The 21337-nt window shown below is 38.2% G+C and overlaps 1 protein-coding gene across 2 annotated transcripts in view; it reads left to right on the forward strand.

Moving 5' to 3' along the window:
* Positions 1-5125: 5125 nt before the first annotated feature.
* LOC126187412 (gamma-interferon-inducible lysosomal thiol reductase-like) overlaps positions 5126-21337 on the forward strand; it is a 31823-nt gene continuing 15611 nt past the window's right edge. The window contains exons 1-3 of one of the 2 annotated variants that reach the window (XM_049928479.1): positions 5126-5276; positions 8887-9075; positions 14406-14579. In XM_049928479.1, coding sequence (XP_049784436.1) covers positions 5208-5276; positions 8887-9075; positions 14406-14579 — 432 coding nt within the window. In that variant the 5' untranslated portion in view covers positions 5126-5207. Of the gene's footprint in view, positions 5277-8076; positions 8405-8886; positions 9076-14405; positions 14580-21337 lie in introns of those variants that run through there. The other variant, XM_049928478.1, reaches the window with a different exon arrangement.

Consider the following 21337-nt stretch of genomic DNA (forward strand, 5'->3'; position numbering starts at 1 on the left):
AAACTCCCTAGACACGAACATTATTGAGCATACGTGGGATGCCTTGCAACCCCATCGTACTCTTATGGATTTATGATCAGCCCTGCAAGATTAATGGTGTCAATTCCCTCCAGCACCACTTCAGACATTAGTCGAGTCCTTGCTACATCGTGTTGCGACACTTTTGCGTCCTCGCGGGGGAGCTACACGATGTTAGGTAGGTGCACCAGTTCTTTGGCTCTTCAGAGTAGTTATCGTACTTTAATAGCGATAGGAAAATTGCCCTAGGCATTAAAAGCTTTTTTACGAGGCGTGTCGTTTAGGTAAGTACCGTTTTCAAATTTAAAAAAAGACGTGCTAAGATTCCTCAATAAATTTATTTTTACTTGAAAGCCTGTACCTTAATCTACTTTTCTACATAATTTCCGTCAATACTGAAGCACTTGTCATAACGTTGTACCAGTTTTTGAATACCTTCATTATAGAAGTCTGCCGCCTGACTTGTTAACCACTGCACCACCACTGTTTTGATTTCGTCATCGTCTTGAAGACGCTGACCGCCCAGGTGTTTCTTCAAGTGCAGGAACAGATGGTAGTCACTGGGCGCAAGATTGGGGCTGTTCGGAGGATGATCTAGAGGTTTCCATCGAAAAGATATGATGAGATCTTTGGTCTGATTCGCCACATGCGGGCGGGCATTGTCTTGCAGCAAAACGATTCCCTTGCTCAACTTCCATAGACTGTTGCTTTGATTCTGGTGTGACGTAGGCCACCTATCTTTCATCGCCCGTAACAATTTGGCTAAAGAAATCATCACTGTCGTTGTGATACCGCTCAAGGAAAGTCAATGCACTGTCTAAACTTTTGGTTTTGTGCACATCCGTCAACATTTTCGGTGCCCAACGTGCGCACAATTTTCGGTAATTCAAGTGCTCGGTCACAATTCCATACAAAACACTACCAGAAACATTAGGAAAAGTCATCCCGCAAGGAGGAAATCGTAAAGCGTCTGTTTTCTCTCACCTTATTGTCCACTTCCTGCACCAAACTTTCATTAACGACCGAAGGACGCCCACTCCGTTCTTCATCATGCACATTTGTGCGGCCATCTTAAAATGCTCTCACCCACTTTCTTACCATTCCATCACTCATAATGTTTTCTCCGTATACTGCACAGATCTCACGATGAATATAGATCGCTTTTAGGCCTTTAGCACTAAGAAATCTTATAACAGCCCGTACTTCACAGTCGGCGGGACTCATGATTATCGGAGGCATCTTAAACACTCAGTACTCAACGTAAACAAGGAAGAATCAGACTGTAATGGTGTCAGTGCGTAGATTAAGGTATAGGCTTTCATGTAAAAATAAAATTATTGGTATATCTTAGCACGTCTTTTTTAGTTTCAGAATGGCACTTACTTAAAAAACACGCCTCGTACTTTACAAAATGTTTATTTAATAAATCACTGAACTCTCCTGATCGACTCATTCTGCTGTTGCTGTCTCTCTGTTGACAACACACTACTGCTCGCCTCCTTTACATTGGCCGGCCGCCTCTCCTGATATCTAGTGGTCAGTTCCACATTACATAACACTGTCCGGATATTTTTGATCAGATAGTGTATCTCTCTTTTCCCCTTTTCTCCAAATTTCCCATCGAGCGAAGTGGTGTAGTCTTTAACATGCTGGATTCGTGTTCGGAACGGCGCTTCAGATCACTGTCAGAGCATCCAGATTAAGGTCATTCCCCGTAAAACAAAATTCTGCCGTGATTCCTTTGAAAGGAAGCGGCAGATTCCTTTCCGACCGTTCGAAAACCCGAGCTTCTATTATGTGATAACTTCATCATGGCGGGAAGTTACATCCTAAACTTCTTTCCTATTGCCAGGTTTTAGACCTATGAAGTAACGCTCGGTGGCTCAGTGCTGAGATGACAGTTTAAAGATCCATGTCTCGGCTTCGATCTTCACTCCGCTCTAAGAATTTTATCTACCGCTAATCGCTTCTTTCACCTCTGCCAATGTTTGTTACCGTTAAATATGCCAAGTTACGATTAGTAAAGCACTGTGGTGTTGAAACCGACATTCATACTTATGTCAGCTTTACCTTTTCTTTTTTAAGGGAAACAGAACAGATATGACTCAGATCGTTGTGTCTTTAATCCCATATTAATGTTGTTTGAGATGAAATATTTCTTCTTTTCGTTGAAAGCTTTCGAAACCGAGTTAATTCTGCTCATAAGATTTATCTTGCTTCGGATATATGAAAAGTATCTGCATCATACTGTGTCCACTCACAATTGCCTTGACTTTTTATTTGTTCGTTTTCAATCCAATTTCTTTTGGGTTTCTAGCACATTCAGCAAGAAATGCAATATCATTCACAAAACACTAAAGGTCCATTCTATATGCTTTTACAGTATTTGGTACTCGTACTTCTTCGTCCCCCAATTTTTCTCATACGTCATCTGAGACTTATTGCGAGAGAACCCAAAATAACTTGATGAAAGTGAATACTCTTGTCTGATTCCTCTTTGTATCTATGTCTCTTGCCAGAGCTCAATACGTTCTTACAAAGCTTTGTACATATTCCATACCACGTTTCATTCGTTATATTTAACATGTATCTCGTTCAACGCCTGATAATCTTGTTATCATTTCATAATGTCAAATTCTTCCTCAAAGTCTATGAAATCTACAATGGCATCTATCTTTTCCTTAATCGGTTTCTACGATTAATCTTAGCGATATGATAACGTCCACTGCACCCATACATTTCCTGTACCGAAACTGATTTTCAGATAGCGACTTTGCCATTATCCTTTGACTTGCCGGGCGCGCGCTGCTTCGCTCGCGTAGGCTGTACGTTCTGCGCAGATTTTTCTTCTTTTTCTTTAATCGACTTTTTATGTTGTTCACAAATGCAACGCCTCCTAAACTTTTCGCCCTAATTAAGGCCACAGAAGCACGGTCTTTTCCGAATGTACGGGCCCGCATCTCGTGGTCGTGCGGTAGCGTTCTCGCTTCCCACGCCCGGGTTCCCGGGTTCGATTCCCGGCGGGGTCAGGGATTTTCTCTGCCTCGTGATGGCTGGGTGTTGTGTGCTGTCCTTAGGTTAGTTACGTTTAAGTAGTTCTAAGTTCTAGGGGACTAATGACCATAGATGTTAAGTCCCATAGTGCTCAGAGCCATTTGAACCGAATGTACTTCTGACCAAAAAGCGATTCTGGTAGCTGCAGTCGGAGGTCTTTGTTACTCCTGCGGTGAAATTTCCATTAACACTTTCATTCCTTGACACGTATTCATTCCTTGACAGTCTTCATAGATTTAGCCTTAAGTTTTTTTAAATATAACAAAATATTTTCATACAAATTTTCATTTTCCTAAAGTACTGAAACAAATGTTTCTTATTACTAACTGAGAAGCCAAATACAAATTTCACAGATTTAGTTTAAAAAAATGCTTCAGTAATCAAACATTTCCATAAAAACTTTCCTCCACTACTCTAACCTCTTAGGGGCTGAATTTCCAAAAACACTGAATCACGTACTTTTTTATTTCTAAAGCTAAATGCTAATTTTCTTTTATTTAGTTTTAAAAATGGTTTCATAATTAAATAATTTGATAGAAATTTTCATCCCCTATTTCACCCCCATGGGGGTTGAATTTTCAAAAACACTGAGGCATATTTTTTATTTTTTTTCTAACCGAGAAGTCAAACACCAATCTTCGTAGATGTAGCTTTATAAATACTTTAGTAGTTCTTTGATAATGATTTATTTTCAAAATCTTTCACTCAGTATTTCCTCGTTATACGGATTAATTTAAAAAAATGGCAAAACACGTATTTTTTATTCCTTACCGAGAAACCAAATACCAATTTTCGTAGTTATAGCTACAATGCTGCTTTAATAGCGACATATTTTCAAAAAACCTTTCGTCTCCTATTTCACACCCTTAGGGATGGAATTCCCAAAAATCCTTTCTTGAATGACACCGACAGTACAAGATCAACACACTCTCCAAATTTCAGGTTTCCATTTCTAGTGGTTTGTTCCGGGTGTCAGTTAGTCAGAACATTGCCTTTAATATAATAGATTACTTAATAAAACTAGACTCACTACCGAATTTAGACCATAGTACGGTCCTAAATAAAATCTCCTTTATGAGTCACCGTGTTTTATGATCGTGTCTCCTAGCCAGTTACCATGTCTGACACATTGTTTCAAACTGAATATCTTAACTACAGTGCAAGAAAGAACTCGTGGAACAATTGTCAAAAAACAACATTGCAAGTGTGTACTTGACATCTACGTCTACATCTATGCTCTGCAAGCCACCGTGAGGTGCATGGCAAAGGCTACGTCCCGTTGTACCAGTTGATAAGGATTCTTGCTGTTCCATTCACATATGAAGCGCGGGAAGAATTAATGCCTCAGTGCGTCCAGTAATTGTTCTAATCTTTTACTCGCGATACCTGTGTAAGCGATACGTAGAGGGGGGGGGGGGTAGTATATCCCTAGACTAATCATTAATGCCGGTACTTTCCGGCATTACAATGCCGTCATTGTCAAACATCTTTGAAACTTGATGCTCCTGTCGCCGCTAGACCAACATAAAGAATTACTGTGTTTCAGGAAGGGGTCTCCGAGCCAGTTATAATATCTGACACGCTGTTTCAAATTTATCATCAAGATATAGTGCGGAAAAGAATACGTGCAATACTGGTCAAAAGATAACTTTGCGAGTGCGCACTTCAAGCAACCGGCACCACAATACGGTCATTATCAAACATCTTTGAAGCTCTATACACTCTCCGTCACTAGGGCAATGAAAACTGTTGTTCAAAAAGACAGAAATCACACAATCGCACATAAAACGTTTTACTGCCACACGTACACCAGTTATATGCTAACGTTTTCATTTGTACGAGCTCGCGAGTGTTTTAAAAGACAATTAAAACACCGCTTCTTACCTCGCAGTTTATTTGGTATTAAACCGAATGTGAAGAAGGAGTAGTAAACAGCTTCGGAGAAGCTGCAGTTCACATGAGCCGTAGAAAGTCGGCCGTGCTAGAGGCAACCTGGTTACGACGGGCGCCTTAAGACGTTAGCGGTTCAGCATTTCTCTTTGCTTCACCTTCAGACGCGCGAGTGTATAAGAGCCTGCGTGGACGCGGCCTGCCTGCAAAGCGTCAGCTGCCTTGCTGTTGTTCGGACGTGTGCCATGGCATTCCTCTTATTCCTGCTGTACGGGTTCGCGATTGCAGGTGCGATTAACCTCGCACACGCCCAGGTACGTGCCAGCTGAACTATGTGGAGTGGAGTTAGGTGCTCGCAGTGCTGACTCACCATATATTACTGCTTTGGTGAATACGTGGACTGTTTCCTATGTCATTTGCATATCACGACAGATGACCGTTACTGATCGAAGTCGGTTCTTCCACGTAGCGCGCTCAGGGATTATCAAATACGTTATCGTGGAACTGGAAACACTTTATTTTCTTCGGCAGTTCGTACACTGAATTACAGTGAAAGTAAAGACGTCCACGCTTCGCTTTGGTCTTTGTTTCATCCGCTTTCGATTTCGCACTGCACAGTAATCTCGTATGTGCCGAACGTATAACATTTATTCTGAAACCGGTGGTTGGGGCTTTCTGTGTTTCACCTTTCCTACTTTGCCACCTCAACATACAGTAGATACATTGCGTGTGATAACAGATATGTCCATAGGTATCCTCTTTCCATCCACAACTTTAAACTGACGCTCATTCGTTGATGTATGAGATGGTAATTTCTCAGAAAGTAAGCAGTACAGCAACAGCATGAATATTTTGATTTGCAGATGCACTGTTCATCAGTTTCAAGTTTACGGGAAGGGAAACGGAAAACGACTTCATTCGTGTCAGCAGGATCATCTGATTTAGAATCTGTTTCGAGTAACAGCATAAAACCTTGCAAACAGAAACACTGGCTACAGCCATGTGTTGACAGTCAAGGACGATATTGTAAGCACACGGATAATGCTTCAACGATGAATCGACAACTTATTGCCTTTATAAAACAAGCTGTGAAAGTTTATAAACAATAAGATAGTGCACGACCACTTTGGTAATGGTATTTTCTTATTTTGATTCCCAGATCCTCCTACATTCAATCTGATGGGCAAACGGATACCGGTATTTGAAACTGTGCCTGGAAGAATTTTCCGCTACAAATTGCCTTCAAAATTTCGTAAGGTCTTTCGAGATCACGTGATCAAATTTTCGCAGGTCGAAATAGTTTTTAGTATGGGAATGAGTCGGTCAGTCTCTCTACTTACCAGTTCGCATCATATTCCGTTTATCGCGAGGAAACTGTGAACGCAAAACATACCGAAAATAGATACTAAATCTTATTATCTCTAATATGCATTGACTCATAAAAAAACCCTCATGTACAAATGGACGTAATAAAATTTACACAGCGAGTTATATTGTGACAATTGCTGCCGAAAAACATCGAGAAACGAAAATTTATCTGTAACACCTAGCGCTAAATGCAATGCAACGCACACATATTAGAAGCTAATAGTGACCATGTGTAAAAATCAGAATCAATAGGATTATATAAAAAACGACCTACTGTAACAAATCATTTTAACTGTGGATGCCTAGCGTCATGTCACAGTAGTGTGTAGGTGAGAGACGGTGGGTTGGTGCCGAGATGGAACCAGCAGTTTAATGCTTATGCTGCTATTAAAGTTCGACTTATTGCTAGAAATAAATGTTAACCTTCGTTACGCCTACCACATTAAAGTGGTATTCCATCTCACTGAATGGTTCCTTATGATAAGCACACTGAAAACAGCGAAAAAATGGGAACTATGACATCAATATTCTTTCGCTCGCGACCAGATTTAGAGACGTGTGTACAGTAACAGGTAACAATCGTACTATTAAATATGATGTGTAACCGCCAATCATTGCATGTAGAGAGCAAGAGGAAGCTAGCTTTCAGATGATTCGTTACTTACATTTATTAACTTTTAACATGATAAGTATGAAGAGTTAAAGATTAAGCCGTAATTATCGTAGTTTTGTGGATCCCTCACAAAGCGACAGGGTAATTTAAGCAGTCAACCGAGAAAGAAAGTAGGATTCGTTTAGCATCTAATCAAGCGCGAGATACAACGCTACTGTAGATACACTTGGTAGTATCGACAAGAAAATGCATTGTGCACAGCGGCAAAACATTTATACACGGAAATCGGGTACTATTTGACTGCAAGTAGTACTTTCCTTCCACAAAAGCTACAATGACAAAAACGTGAAAAAAAGGGAGAAACTGAAGAGAGAAAGTGAAAGCTACTGCTGTGGTCTTGCAGCAAGCGCGCTATGAATTAAATGATATACAGTAAAATAAAATGTCACAAAACTGGAGATTCATGGTTATTAACATTACAGTACCATAGCACATATTCTAACAAGAAACGAAAGAAGCTCAGAAATTATGTAGTCGATAAAACCGTAAAAGAGGCAATGATAAGAAACAAAATTGTGGGAAAAGAGAAGAATTAAAAGTATTATGAGAAGTGAACTTTCGCTAAGAAAGAGTAATCGTTGTCATTGTGTATATGCTAACGTTTGTATTAGCTGTGACAACAAAGGAACTGTAAGGCTGAAACAAAAAATTCATTTGCGTAAGTGCATTACGAGCAAATTTCGGCATCTTAAATGTCTCTCCACAAGGATTTAATGTCACGACTCATTTTTTAGAAGAGCGAAATGCACACAATGAAATAAATGCAGTATATACGTCTTCTGGTCTTAAACGTGTCATCCCAGTTCTAAATGTTTATTTGACATATTTAGTTTCGGCAACCAATTCGTCAATTAAAATTTAAAAATGGTGTTGCTGAAGATGCTTGCGTACTCGGGAACCAAAATACTGCCGTTTGCCAAATATGCCCCCTCTTAAAATAAATGCTTTGCTTAAGGAATAAACTGAAATTACTTAGCCAAAATAAAATAAAAGAAGTTGCCTTTCACAGTTTTCGCGTTCTGTTTTGTTGGTAGCGCTTGCGCGCTAGTCCTACGCCTTCAAAAGCTGAGGACAGATGCCGATTCAGTAGCAAGCTGGAAGCTGTACGCGGATGAAATGAGGGAGTAGTAAAGTGCTTGTTTAACACCTGCCAGCCGTTACACCTGGGTTGGCTGTGATGTTCCTACCGTCTTGACGTGAATTTACTTACTGTGATAGTCGAAAAAGAAGGCGGATATGCGTGTTAAATTAATGTAATAAAATAGTCTGTTACTTACAGCGTGCGAAATGGCTGTGATTTCCAATGTTATGCGCGTGAAATTGATTTTGTTCGCCGTTATTTGTTTTATACTGTGGGAAGCATTAAGGACTGTTCCAAGTTTATCTTCAATTACTAACGCAGTAAGTTCAACCCCTTGTGTTATATGACAGCATACATTTGTTGGCTTACAGTTCTCATTCTGCAACTGACAGTAAAATCTCGAAAACATAGTAGATATTTGTTATGCCTTATTTTTCACAATCAGTGAAAGAAATACAGTGAATTTTCTATTAGTAAGGTGGAGGGGGGGGGGGTGAGAGGAAGGGGAGGGGGAGCATCGCACATCAGTGTAATTGATCTATATAGAGCAAAACATTTTAGAAGTATGATCTTGTTACAGCACATGGCATTACAAACGAAACTTGCGTTTTTCAATCATATACCAAACTTGTGTGTAGGCTTACTCTTTTGCTTTGTGAAAAACCAACATGTAATTTTAATGAAAGTTGTTAAGTGTTGAAATATTTACTAGTATTAAATAATTAATTTCAGGATTACTGAACTGTTTAGGTGTTTTATTTAATTTCTCTTGTTAGCTTACAGTATTGTTTTGCTTTTCCAGGGCCCTGCTACACTTGACCGGGGTGGTCTTGTTTCTCTGAGAACACCTCTCAGTCCTGTTGAAGTTGCTGTTTACTATGAAGCATTGTGCCCAGATTCACGAAGTTTCATTACAAGGCAGTTACTGCCTGCATTCTTGAAAGGCCCTGGTTTGATCAATCCTGTTCTGATTCCATATGGGAAAGCTGAGGTAAGCAATTAATGACGAGTATGAGATATAATGTGCCACGTGTTGTAGAAAATCTTATCTTGTAAGTGGGCCCTCAGAGAATACTTTGTAGGTATAAGGCATAATACTCCGAATATTGCAGAATATGCATATATAAATATAAATTGTCTGGAAAATGCTAGAGTTGTCATTAATAACATATTCCAATGTTTTTCTGTCTACAGCTTTCACTATATTTTTTAAATCAATACCTGTGTTTAACAATGTTTCAAATCATTGTACGATTCTAATTTATGTTAAATTAGATGTACTTTTCATTGCAATTGGCCTATAGTGAGGAGATCTTCAAGGATATAGAACATGTCAGAACAACAAGAATACACAACGAAAAACAAATACGAGTATACTAATGTACCTTCTGCAGATCCCAAGTGGAATGATTGTCGTGGAGATGGTCTGAAGCAGAAAAAAACATATTTTCATTTATAACGTAATAAACACGTAATAAAAGAATCATATTACAACACTACATTGAATTTATGCAGAAGTCAAGGTTGCACACGTGCGCGCACACACACACACACACACACACACACACACACACACACACACACACCAGTAGTTTCTACTAAGAAATTCATCTGTGTTGGCAAGTTATTGAAAATGTGTGTTCCTGAAAAATGGACACCTTTTTGGACTAAAGTAAATGACGTCAAGACTTTGTGAAGATTATTCCTACTTCTAATATTGATTTCATGTTGGTTTGAAAAACAGATATATATTAATGGAAGATTTCATTAAGGAAGAAATTATTTGAAAGCAGTAACTAATGCCCCTAGTTCCCTAAACAGGCCTCTGCAAGTTTACGTTAAAATGAACAGTCAGGATTGCAAAAATTGAGCGGTTTCGGCTTATATACAAGCCCCCTTTGGCTGGTGCTGACGGCTCCTCTGATTTCTCAGTGTACCACAATTGTACACTGCAGTGTTTCCACGAGAGATCTGAGGCACCATCAACACCAGCTGTAGGGAGCCAAAAAATTCTGAAGATGGCTTGTATATAAGCCGATACTGATCAATAAAGAAATATTATTGCAATCTCGACTGTTCATTTTAATGTAAATATAACATCGGGTCACTGCTCTCCATACACTGCATCAAAACCTCTGCAATTTGTTCTTTAGTTTGCACCACAAATAATTCTTACACATTTTTATACCCAGAAATTCATTAAATTAATTTGAATTCTAGTAATACACAACATCCACTAAAAGCTTTTCAAAAACATTTGCAGTAGAATAAATTTGAATGACTGCTTTCCCTATTCACTTGCTGACATACAACCAATGTGTGTTACCCTACTGTATACATTTATTCTTCCCAAGCACTGTGGCATCAATGTTCTTTATTGAAGAAAGGATCTGTTCAGCACAGTATCGATTATTGACAAATTGTCATGTACAGTTTCAAATGTGTGTCATTGATTTTACAGTAAGTTTTTAAACACTAACTGCAGTGAGGCCAACAGTAGCCTCAGCAGAGCCGTCTGCTGTGGCTTCAGGCCTGGTGGCAGTCACACATAGAATTGTGTATAAAATGGTCTTTTTACGCAGCAACACTGTGAATGTTGGTGCAATGAGGCAATTAAAAAATACTTGTAACTGTTGCTGTTATTAACATAGTTAATTTGAGTGTGTGATTCTGAGCAACATGACACAGTGGTTAACACATTGGATTCATGTTTGGAAGGGTGGGGCTAAATTCCCATCTGGTCATGCAGATTGAGATTTTCTGTGGTTTCTTAATTTGTTTTAAGGTCAATGCTGAAATGATTTCAATGGTCTAAATTAAAGAAAGTCAAAGCTGATTTATATTTTCCTTCCCTTCCAGCCTGGACTTCTGTTAATTGTCAGTCTGTAATGACTGCATTATCAACAGAACATTAAACCATAATTTTCCATCCCTCAGTTTTTAATGATGAATGTCAATAAGTTTATGTACATGCATTGAGCATCATTATTTGTGTACCAGCTAATAATTGGGTGGTGCCCCCTCACATTCACACAAAATATAATGATCTGTCATCCTTTCTTGAATTTGGATCATTGTTATGTTGGCTAGAGTATGATACTACATCCGGCCTCCCTGCCCCCCCACCCCCCACCCCCCCCAAAAAAAAAATAAAAATAAAAATAAATCTTGGTTGACAGACTGATCCATAGTCAAACAAATGTTTTGGTTACATTGAAAGTTGATAATTCTGTTGTGAGTTGCCAAAATCAACGAATATGAGGACCACATAAAGGTTATAACAAACTGACCTGTAACATAATCTAATGTTTTCGTTCACGCTATATTTAAATGCACTTTGCTACCTCTAACATGTGTTTCATCATAAAAACTGAAATGTAAATTCCGGAAACGTATATTAGAAAATGGACAAAACTCTTGAATATTTTGATGCTAGTATGTATGTGGGGCATTCAATAAGTAATGCAACACTTCTTTTCTGAAAGACATTTGGTTTTATTCATGAATCCAGTACACCATATTATTTCCTAGTCTTTTGGCTAAAAAACCCTATTTTTCAACATAACCTCAGTTCAATGTGACAGCCTTCTGCCACCTTACTGAGAGGGCCTTTGTTCCCACATGGTACCACTCTACTAGTTGACGATCTTCAATGCTCTGATTTTCTGCCAAAACAAACTCAGTGACAGCTCGCTGCTTGGGATGCACCTGCTTCACAAATACCATTTTGAAGGCTACATATAGCACCAGCATCTGTCAGAACTTCATGAAACTATTTAGGCTGAAATTGGAATATTCCAAAATGTTAGACAACGATTTCTGCTTTTTTATTGAAACTGGCCAATGAAAACGAAAGTATTGCGGGACATTTTGAACCCGTTTGTATATGCAAGAGAGTGTCCACTACATAAATTCTACATTTATGTAAGTAACACAATTACAACTTTCAAGTCGGATGTAAAACAATTTTTCTGTGGTTTCCTAGCTTTAACTTACTGAACATCTCAGTCGTAGAATTTCAGCTTGTCATAAATCTATTTGCATTTCAGAATATAAAAATCTGAAACAAATAACATGTAAAACAGAGTAGGATCACCTAGTTACTAGACAACAAAACAGAACAACTAGGGAACAACATCATAATTCATCATTATTCTGTTTTTGTATGTGTAAACCTTCTCTGCTTGTTTCTGTTAAGGCCACTATTATGTGTACATTTCAAAACCAAGTCTGCTTGACTGACAAGTGTGTTTCTTCCTTTGCACAGTATCAGTGTAATGGTATAGGTAGTGATGGTAAATGCATGAGAAATAAACGAAAGTTCTATTCAAAATGTGAAACTCAAAATGGAACAGTAATAGTACATCAAGACTAACGAAGTCAAGCTTTTGGTATAGTGTTACCATCGTCTCTAACAAATAGCTAGGGGGAAGGGACAACATGGGAAGATTATAAATAGTGGTAGGATGGAAACTGATTCAATAAAGAAAGAAATATGTCCAGAGAACAACGAAGGATACATAGAAAATGTTATGAGAAATGGACAAAGAAATAGCATTTGTTGGTTTAATATTCGTAGTCTTTTGTCTTTTGTGTATTTGATGGCACTATACCTTAATACTGGATGTCTGTGTGTATAGCTTTTATAGGCTTTAAAAAGGCAGTTTATTCAGTTAGCTATCCTGCTGTTATGCAAGCCTTATTTGAGCAAGGACTAGACTATGTTAAAGTTCTGTGCCATATGTATGAAACTTCTACAGCTAATGTCAGTGTTAAATAACCATCTCAAGAGTTTCCAACTCACAGAGGAGTGAAACAAGGCAATCTCATCCCTCCCAAGGTGTTCTCCACCATTTTGGGAGGGATAGTGTCAAAATTGAACTAGGAATAAAATGGAATTAGAATCATCAGAAAGAAGCTTAACAACTTCAGATTTGTAGATGACATTGTGCTACGGCCAAATGATATTGAAGAATTACAGATTTTGATATTGGATCCTACTTCAGAATGTCAGGCATTGGGAGTGAACATAAACCTTTTGAAGACAAAAGTTATGTCTATTAAACAGTGCACAGTAGAAAATCTATAACTCAAAAATATGCTACTGTACAATGTCAGAAAGTCCAATTATTAGAGACAGTGATCAGTTTATCCACTATAAAAAAAAACTATTATCTCATAGAACCATATCACCACTCACATGCCCCTATCAACAGTTCAGTGGCAAAGTTAATTATTTCTTTTAGGCACAAAACACAGTTCATATTTACATGAAATGTCACAGTTCACACTTAGTTCTAGCCAGTAGTTATTGGGAAAAATACACTATGATTGTTCATTTAAGTCACTCTATAATGAGAATTGCCATGTCCAACAGTATCTCACTCCAGTGACAATGACATCACGCACATTCTTGTTAATTACAACACAGCCCAGTTAAAATGTTTATTCATTTGCGATACAGAAATCACTTGGAAGTTATTAAACATAATGTTATTTAGGTTCAAGAATGTAGGTGCATATAGAACGTGGTGCATTGTAATGATGTTAATCTACACTGGGAGCGTACCCAACATAGGTATTACTAACGAGCCAACTGACAATTGTGAGTGATACCTGCTTACTTAAATATGGCCATAATAAACTGTTATTTTGTAAACTGCATCATGCTTTTAAAATTGGCTAGATCCTACTGTTATGGATAAACTGACAGAATTAATGTGAGTTTGGCGTATCGAAAATGTTATTTGTTAGAAATTTAGAAAAATACGTGGTACTGGCGGAAGTAAAGCTGTGAGGATGGGGCGTAGAGTCGTGCTTGGGTAGCTCAGATGGTAGAGCACTTGCCCGCGAAAGGCAAAGGTCCCGAGTTCGAGTCTCGGTCCGGCACACAGTTTTAATCTGCCAGGAAGTTTCATATCAGTGCACACTCTGCTGCAGAGTGAAAATCTCATTGTGGATACATGAACATTATTATCCTTCTGCAATATGTCCTTTTTGTATACATGTGTGAGAGCCATATTCCAAATTACAATTACAATTTATGATATATTATATGATGTTATTAATTAGCAAGTTAGTCAGTGCTGTATGTCATTTAGTACTACAGAAAAATTAAAATCGCAAAAGGCAAAGATTAGAATCTAACAATAGGTAGGTGGTGGTGATACCTTAATTGTTACAATGTTGGTGATTGGTAACCTATATAACTAACCTAGTCTTTTAAACTTTGTTACATAAGTTGAGTGAATTTTTAGAATTATGTAAATGGAATTGTTTGTATGGAAGGAGTTACTCATCTTTTTATTCAATTGTGTGCAGACCAGAGAAACACCAACTGGTTACGAATTTACATGCCAACATGGACCCGTAGAATGCCAGGGTAATAAAGTGCATGCATGTGCTGCTGCCATCATTGGAAGTAAAGAGATGCAAGTGAAATATGTAGCATGCATGATAAGCAATAACATGAATCCAGAAGAAATTGGAGAAAGGGTGAGTCATCTGATTGAGTAAATTGACACGTTGTCACCTGTGATGTCACCTCTTTTGAAAATAATGTGTAGCTGTTTTGTAACTATACATATAAGGTACTTAAACTGATAGATTTACTGGAAACAGTTATCAGACCGAAATGAAACTGTTTCAACTAAAGAAACTCTAAAATTGCTCTTGAATGTGAAAGAATTGCAGGTAAAAATCTTTAGTGGGTATATAATGGAAGGAGTAAAGCTAACAATTCATCATAGTTGAGGTCTTGAGTAGTTAATAAGCACAAAAATGAAAGTACTGCTAAACTATCAAATAATGTTCTTCTAACAGAATACACATACAACTGCGTGGCTACATTGCCACTGCCGATGGTGCTGCAGCTCGAAGAAGCTGCAACTCTGAAGGAGGACTCGTGAGAAAGCATGGCAAAATTTTCAGTCTTGTTTGTGTGCCAACTGACCTCTCAATGACTCAGCAGTATGGTGAAATGTTATCTTTGCTCCTTCCTATATTAATAAAGTAATACATTGATCTCAATAACCAGCTTACTTAAATGGCGAAATTTGTCTGGGGGGGGGGGGGGGGGAGTGGATCCAATTACTCATATGTGATACATATGATCTGATGAGACAGAACATTATGAGCAGTTGCTTTATAGCAAGTTGGTTGACATGACACATCGCAGCAGAGAGTTTGCGTGGCATGGATTCAACTAGTTCTTGATAAGTTTTTGGTGGTATGTAGCACCACATGTCTAGGCACAAATCATCCAGTTCCTGTAGAATGAGGGCTGGTGATGTATGGGCACAGGGCTGGTATCCAATAACGTTAGACTGGTCCCATCAGGTTCAGCTCAGGTGAATTTTGTTGCCAAAACATTAAAATAATTCCACAGGTTGCCACGTATCCTGATTTGCAGAGTGGGCATGCCCTCAACTTCCATATTCTGTGATTAGATGTCCAGCATCTTGTCACTTACTCAGGGTTTCACTGCCCTGCAACCTTTTTTCTGTAGATGCTCACGACAGCAGCACACGAACAGCTGACTTCGTCATTTCTGAGATGCTCATTCCCGGGTGCCAGGCCGTAACAGTCTGCCCTTTGTCAAAATCTCTAACAGAAGAGGATTTCTATATTTGCAGCCCGTATCATCACTAGAATGATTTCCCATTCATCTCTGCTCCATTTATATCCCTTTCATTACGGTGTTACATGCTCTGTGTCACCAGGCAGCATTCAGTTGTGTGGTGGGCAATGTTTGTACTGTTTTCGCTCATCATTATATTTAATATTCTGTTTCTATCTTGTGCCTGACACAGGCGATGTTAAAACATTAGTTAGTGTAGCTTCTCATTGGATATCCCATATAATAGTAATTTTGTGCAGTGAAAAAGAAAGAAAGAATTTAATTTCATAATACCTTTGTCTGCTAGAAATGCATTGAGAAATGGTCCATTGGCATCTCATACATGCTCATGTAACATAAAAGTGGCGCACCACACACAAATGGAAATGTATGTAATGCTTCTCTTCATAACTTCTTATGTGAGATGTAGGAATATTATGAATCTTTGTTATGTGGTGCAAATTGGACCTTCTAAAAGATTGCTTGTATGTTTGTTCACTCATTCCCAGGTCAGTTTAAATCTCTTCCCCACACACGATGCAGTGCTAATGGCTGCCATGCATAGATTGCCCGTTTAAAAACTGCTTTTTGATAGTAAACAGTAAGACTGTGTAAGGATTTTGTTGATGTGAGAACACCAGAAAAAGGTGAAAAATTTGTCTTTTTCAGGGAAACCACAACATTGTAAATTGCTTGTAAATTTCTATGAGGTATTGAAACTAAACTTGAGTATTAGGCTGGAGTTAAGGAGAGTTGACAGTGCTATCTAGGGGACTGTAGTGGGGTCTATTGTGGATTAGATACGAAATAGTCTCACAACCTGACAGAGTGTAGTGTAGCCTGAGTTCTAGCTTAGGTTGTAATGTGACAGTTTTAATGTGAGTTGGTGACATCAATGAAAGTGAATGGAAGAAAATTGGTTGTGGTGACAGACTGTTCAGTAGTGCAGCCTGTGGTCTGGTAAGCAGGAATGAGACAGTTTGGCCATTCACTTGCAGCAATCACATTTAAAATAATTGTTTCAAAAACTTGTGAAGTATTTTCAGAATGTCTAGATTTCCAAGGTAGTGCCTAGACAAGAACTAAGAGTACAGCTTAAATTTTATGGAACATTCCATTTAATATGATAGTGTTTAGCACAACTGTAGTTCATTATGCCGCCTCATATTTTTAAATACATATGACAGTGGTTACTGGATGCAATTTTCACATTGATTCTGCTATCATGTCGAATCAGTCAGCACAACTGTTGCTAACTGCTATCCCATATTTTTCTTCAAATATAATTTTCAGTGCATTGTATGGAAATTTTTGTGATTGATAGTTATACAAGATGACCCAAAAGTCTGTTTACATTTGAAAATTCAATAATGTAGGCAGAGAGGTAAAAATTGATAAACATTCTTGAGATGACATAGGGTTTTATTGAAACCAAAACAAAGTGCACATAATGACCAACAGATGGCACTTAATAGGATACAAAAGCAATAATTAGCATAAAAATTGATGTTTAGAAAAGATGATGTTCTTCAGAAAACATGCTAAACATCTCGGCTGTCTTTCATCAACAGTAACTGTAGTGAGGGACAAAGTTGTGGACAGCACTGTACATCATATCGAAAGGCATGGTGAGAAATGGCTGTTGGATGTTGTCTTTTAGCATCCCCAATGGGTCAGCCGTTGGTAGACTTGCGACTTAAAGTAACCCACTGATCACACGAATTAAGGTCTGAAGACCTGGGACACCAGGCATGATGGAACTGATGGCTCAGCATGTGATCATCACCAAATGAGGTACACAACAAATCTATCACCTGTGTAGCAATATGTGGTGCAGAGCAATTCTGCATAAAAGTCATACCTTCCAGCAGGCGTTTATCAGCCAGACTAGGGATTATGCAATTCTGTAACATACTGGCATACCTTGCACCAATCACACTCACATTTTGTACACGATTCTCATGCAGCGTCACTAACATGTTGCTGTCAGCACCACCTGTTGGCATGTTTTTGCATTTGTTTTTAGTTTCAGTAAAACCTCATGTCACTTCAGGCATGTGTGTCAAGCTTTACTTCTCTACCTACTTTATTCCATGAAGTAATGCATTTTCAAATATTAACAGACTTTTGGTCACCCTGTAGATGTACATCTTAACTACATTTCAGTACATATGATTCTAATAAACACTAATCTCTATCAATTGACTCTGGATGTTTTCTTAAGTTTTACCAGTATTTAATAAATTGATAGGTGTCTATTACCATGCATCCATGAAATGTGCGCATTTTTGTAAGGGAGTTGAAAAGATGTAGCTCCACTGTTACATTTCTCAACAGCAGTGCAAGGTATCATATAGTGAAACTTCCTGGCAGATTAAAAATGTGTGCCAGACCGAGACTCGAACTCGGGACATTTGCCTTTCACGGGCAAGTGCTCTACCATCTGAGCTACCAATGCACAACTCGTGCCCCCTCCTCACAGCTTTATTTCTGCCAGTATCTCGTCTCCTACCTTCCAAACTTCACAGAAGCTCTCCTGCGAACCTTGCAGAACTAGCACTCCTGGAAGAAAGGATATCGCGGAGACATGGCTTAGCCACAGCCTGGGGGATGTTTCCAGAATGAGATTTTCACTCTATAGTGGAGTGTGCACTGATATGAATGAAAGGTCCCGAGTCTCGGTCCGGCACACAGTTTTAATCTGCCAGGAAGTTTCATATCAGCGCACACTCTGCTGCAGAGTGAAAATCTTATTCTGGAAACATTCTGGTATCATATAGTATTTATCACATCTGTTTTATGGGGCAGTGTATAGTTCCTAAAGAAAAGTTTTGGCAGCTTCTACCAAACTATAATCACATCTTAATTCTTGTCGAATTCTAAGGTGAAGATTGCAACAGACATTTTTTTATTCCTTAAAATAGAGATCTTTAGTAATTCATAACATAGAATTAAAAATAGGGATTCAGTTTCTTTGTCTTGGATTTAAGTGTGACTACATACATATTTACGTCACCAGATGAAAAATAATATGTGTAAGTTCAAAGTCATTTTATTTGTTATAATGGAGATATCTTAATTTTAAACTGAAACATTTTTTGCTCTTTAGATAATTATTGTAACAACTGCAATTTTGAAAATGGTCTAAAGGAGACATTGCAGATTGACAATGAAACAAAGTATCTTTAAAAAAATGTGATGACAATACCTGAAAATTTTTTTTACTATATTATGTGCATCACAACTACTGCAGTGCCCATTTTAGTCAGAAAAATCTGCAAATAAATCTGTCATTTTCTTATTCAGACACTGAAATTGTGCTGCTTTAATTCAATGAAAATAGAAGTACTCTATATGATTTACAGTATTCGAAAAATAGTTTCACGCTTCTTCCTTTCCTATTAAAATTTGGAGCAGAAAACTCCAAATGACATGTTTCATTGGCCTCCTCATCATTAGTTGTTATATTTATGTTTGTCATATCTGATAATTGTTTGGTTTTAATATTTGTGAAAGTCAGTTTTAGCTCATTTTGATGAAATTAGACTAAAAGATTTTGTTAACTATTTTTCATTCGACCGGAGCTGGTCTGGAAGACAGTTTTCAATTGGGAGTGGGATATCACCTACAAAACAAAAAAGAAATTTCAGGTTGCCTTCAATGTAACAACGGGCATTGGTATAGTATCAAATGCAGCAAGACACATTGAATAGTTGTTTTACCAAATTAAAAAATAATAATTTTATGCAATTGATGTTACAATTGCTCTTTATTTCTTGTTCTCAAATCTAAAGTGCTCTCTGAAGTGCACTACTTCTTTGTCTGTGTATCTGTAGTGAAGTAATGGATGATTCACTGATGAGAAGGCTTTTGTTAGATCGCAGAAATTGCTGTATCTAATGAGAAGATTCTCTTCTTTGCAAAATTTGCTAATTATATTTATAGTGGTTCCCTTTCCCAAAGCTATCCTATAAAAAAAAATCTGTACTGTGAGGAATATTTACTTTGTTTTGTAGCAATCTTTTCAGATATTAGTATAATATGCATACAGTATCATCAACTGATATGAAAACCTTATTTTACCAGTTACTAATCATCATTATGAGTGATTAAAATTAGTAACGATCAAAATCAGTGCCAATGATTTGTATCAGTTGATGGTGGTACAAGAGGCCTATGCTTTTCAGTTACTTTGGAGCAAACTTTAAGGAGAGAGGTTGAGAAGTAATTTTCCACAATTTCTGTTGATCACCTTCTGAGCAGTGGGTTCTTTTTACCTTGAAGTACAGGGTGATTCAAAAAGAATACCACAACTTTAAAAATGTGTATTTAATGAAAGAAACATAATATAACCTTCTGTTATACGTCATTACAAAGAGTATTTAAAAAGGTTTTTTTTTTCACTCAAAAACAAGTTCAGAGATGTTCAATATGGCCCCCTCCAGACACTCGAGCAATATCAACCCGATACTCCAACTCGTTCCACACTCTCTGTAGCGTATCAGGCGTAACAGTTTGGATAGCTGCTGTTATTTCCCGTTTCAAATCATCAATGGTGGCTGGGAGAGGTGGCCGAAACACCATATCCTTAACATACCCCCATAAGAAAAAATCGCAGGGGATAAGATCAGGGCTTCTTGGAGGCCAGTGATGAAGTGCTCTGTCACGGGCTGCCTGGCGGCCGATCCAGACAGTGCTTGAACCAATTTCAGACGATAAGGTTTCATAACTAACCTTTTTCGTAGGACTCTCCATACAGTTGATTGTGGAATTTGCAGCTCTCTGCTAGCTCTGCGAGTCGATTTTCCTGGGCTGCGAACAAATGCTTGCTGGATGCGTGCTACATTTTCATCACTCGTTCTTGGCTGTCCAGAACTTTTCCCTTTGCACAAACACCCATTCTCTGTAAACTGTTTATACCAACGTTTAATACACCACCTATCAGGAGGTTTAACACCATACTTCGTTCGAAATGCACGCTGAACAACTGTCGTCGATTCACTTCTGCCGTACTCAATAACACAAAAAGCTTTCTGTTGAGCGGTCGCCATCTTAGCATCAACTGACGCTGACGGCTAGTCAACAGCGCCTCAAGCGAACAAATGTACAACTAAATGAAACTTTATAGCTCCCTTAATTCGCCGACAGATAGTGCTTAGCTCTGCCTTTTGTCGTTGCAGAGTTTTAAATTCCTAAAGTTGTGGTATTCTTTTTGAATCACCTTGTACTTTAGCAACATTTGGAAAATATCTAATTTTCCAGAACTAACTATAGTCACTGTATATGAAATAAAATTATGTGCACTGTTGATTACACTGGTGCATACTCTGTCCCCTGCACTTGAATTTTTGTTTTTCTGAGGAACAATACCCACATCTTAACCCTTTAAGTGGGTGTGACAGATATATCCATCCATTCTCTGCTAATTCATATTGGGTTGGACGGTTATATCTACACATTTCGTTTCCGGCTTGTAGCTAGTGGGAATGATGAGTTATTGATCTGTCATTGATCCTTATCCAATAATAGCAGCTCTCTTCAGGCAACACGATGTATTCTGGGCTTGTTATAACATTTTCCACTCAAGCACACATCAACAGTATGTGTCCAGTGAAGCAGCCACAAAAGTGTGCCT

Source organism: Schistocerca cancellata, chromosome 5 (genome assembly GCF_023864275.1).
Source record: "Schistocerca cancellata isolate TAMUIC-IGC-003103 chromosome 5, iqSchCanc2.1, whole genome shotgun sequence".
NCBI lineage: Eukaryota > Metazoa > Arthropoda > Insecta > Orthoptera > Acrididae > Schistocerca > Schistocerca cancellata.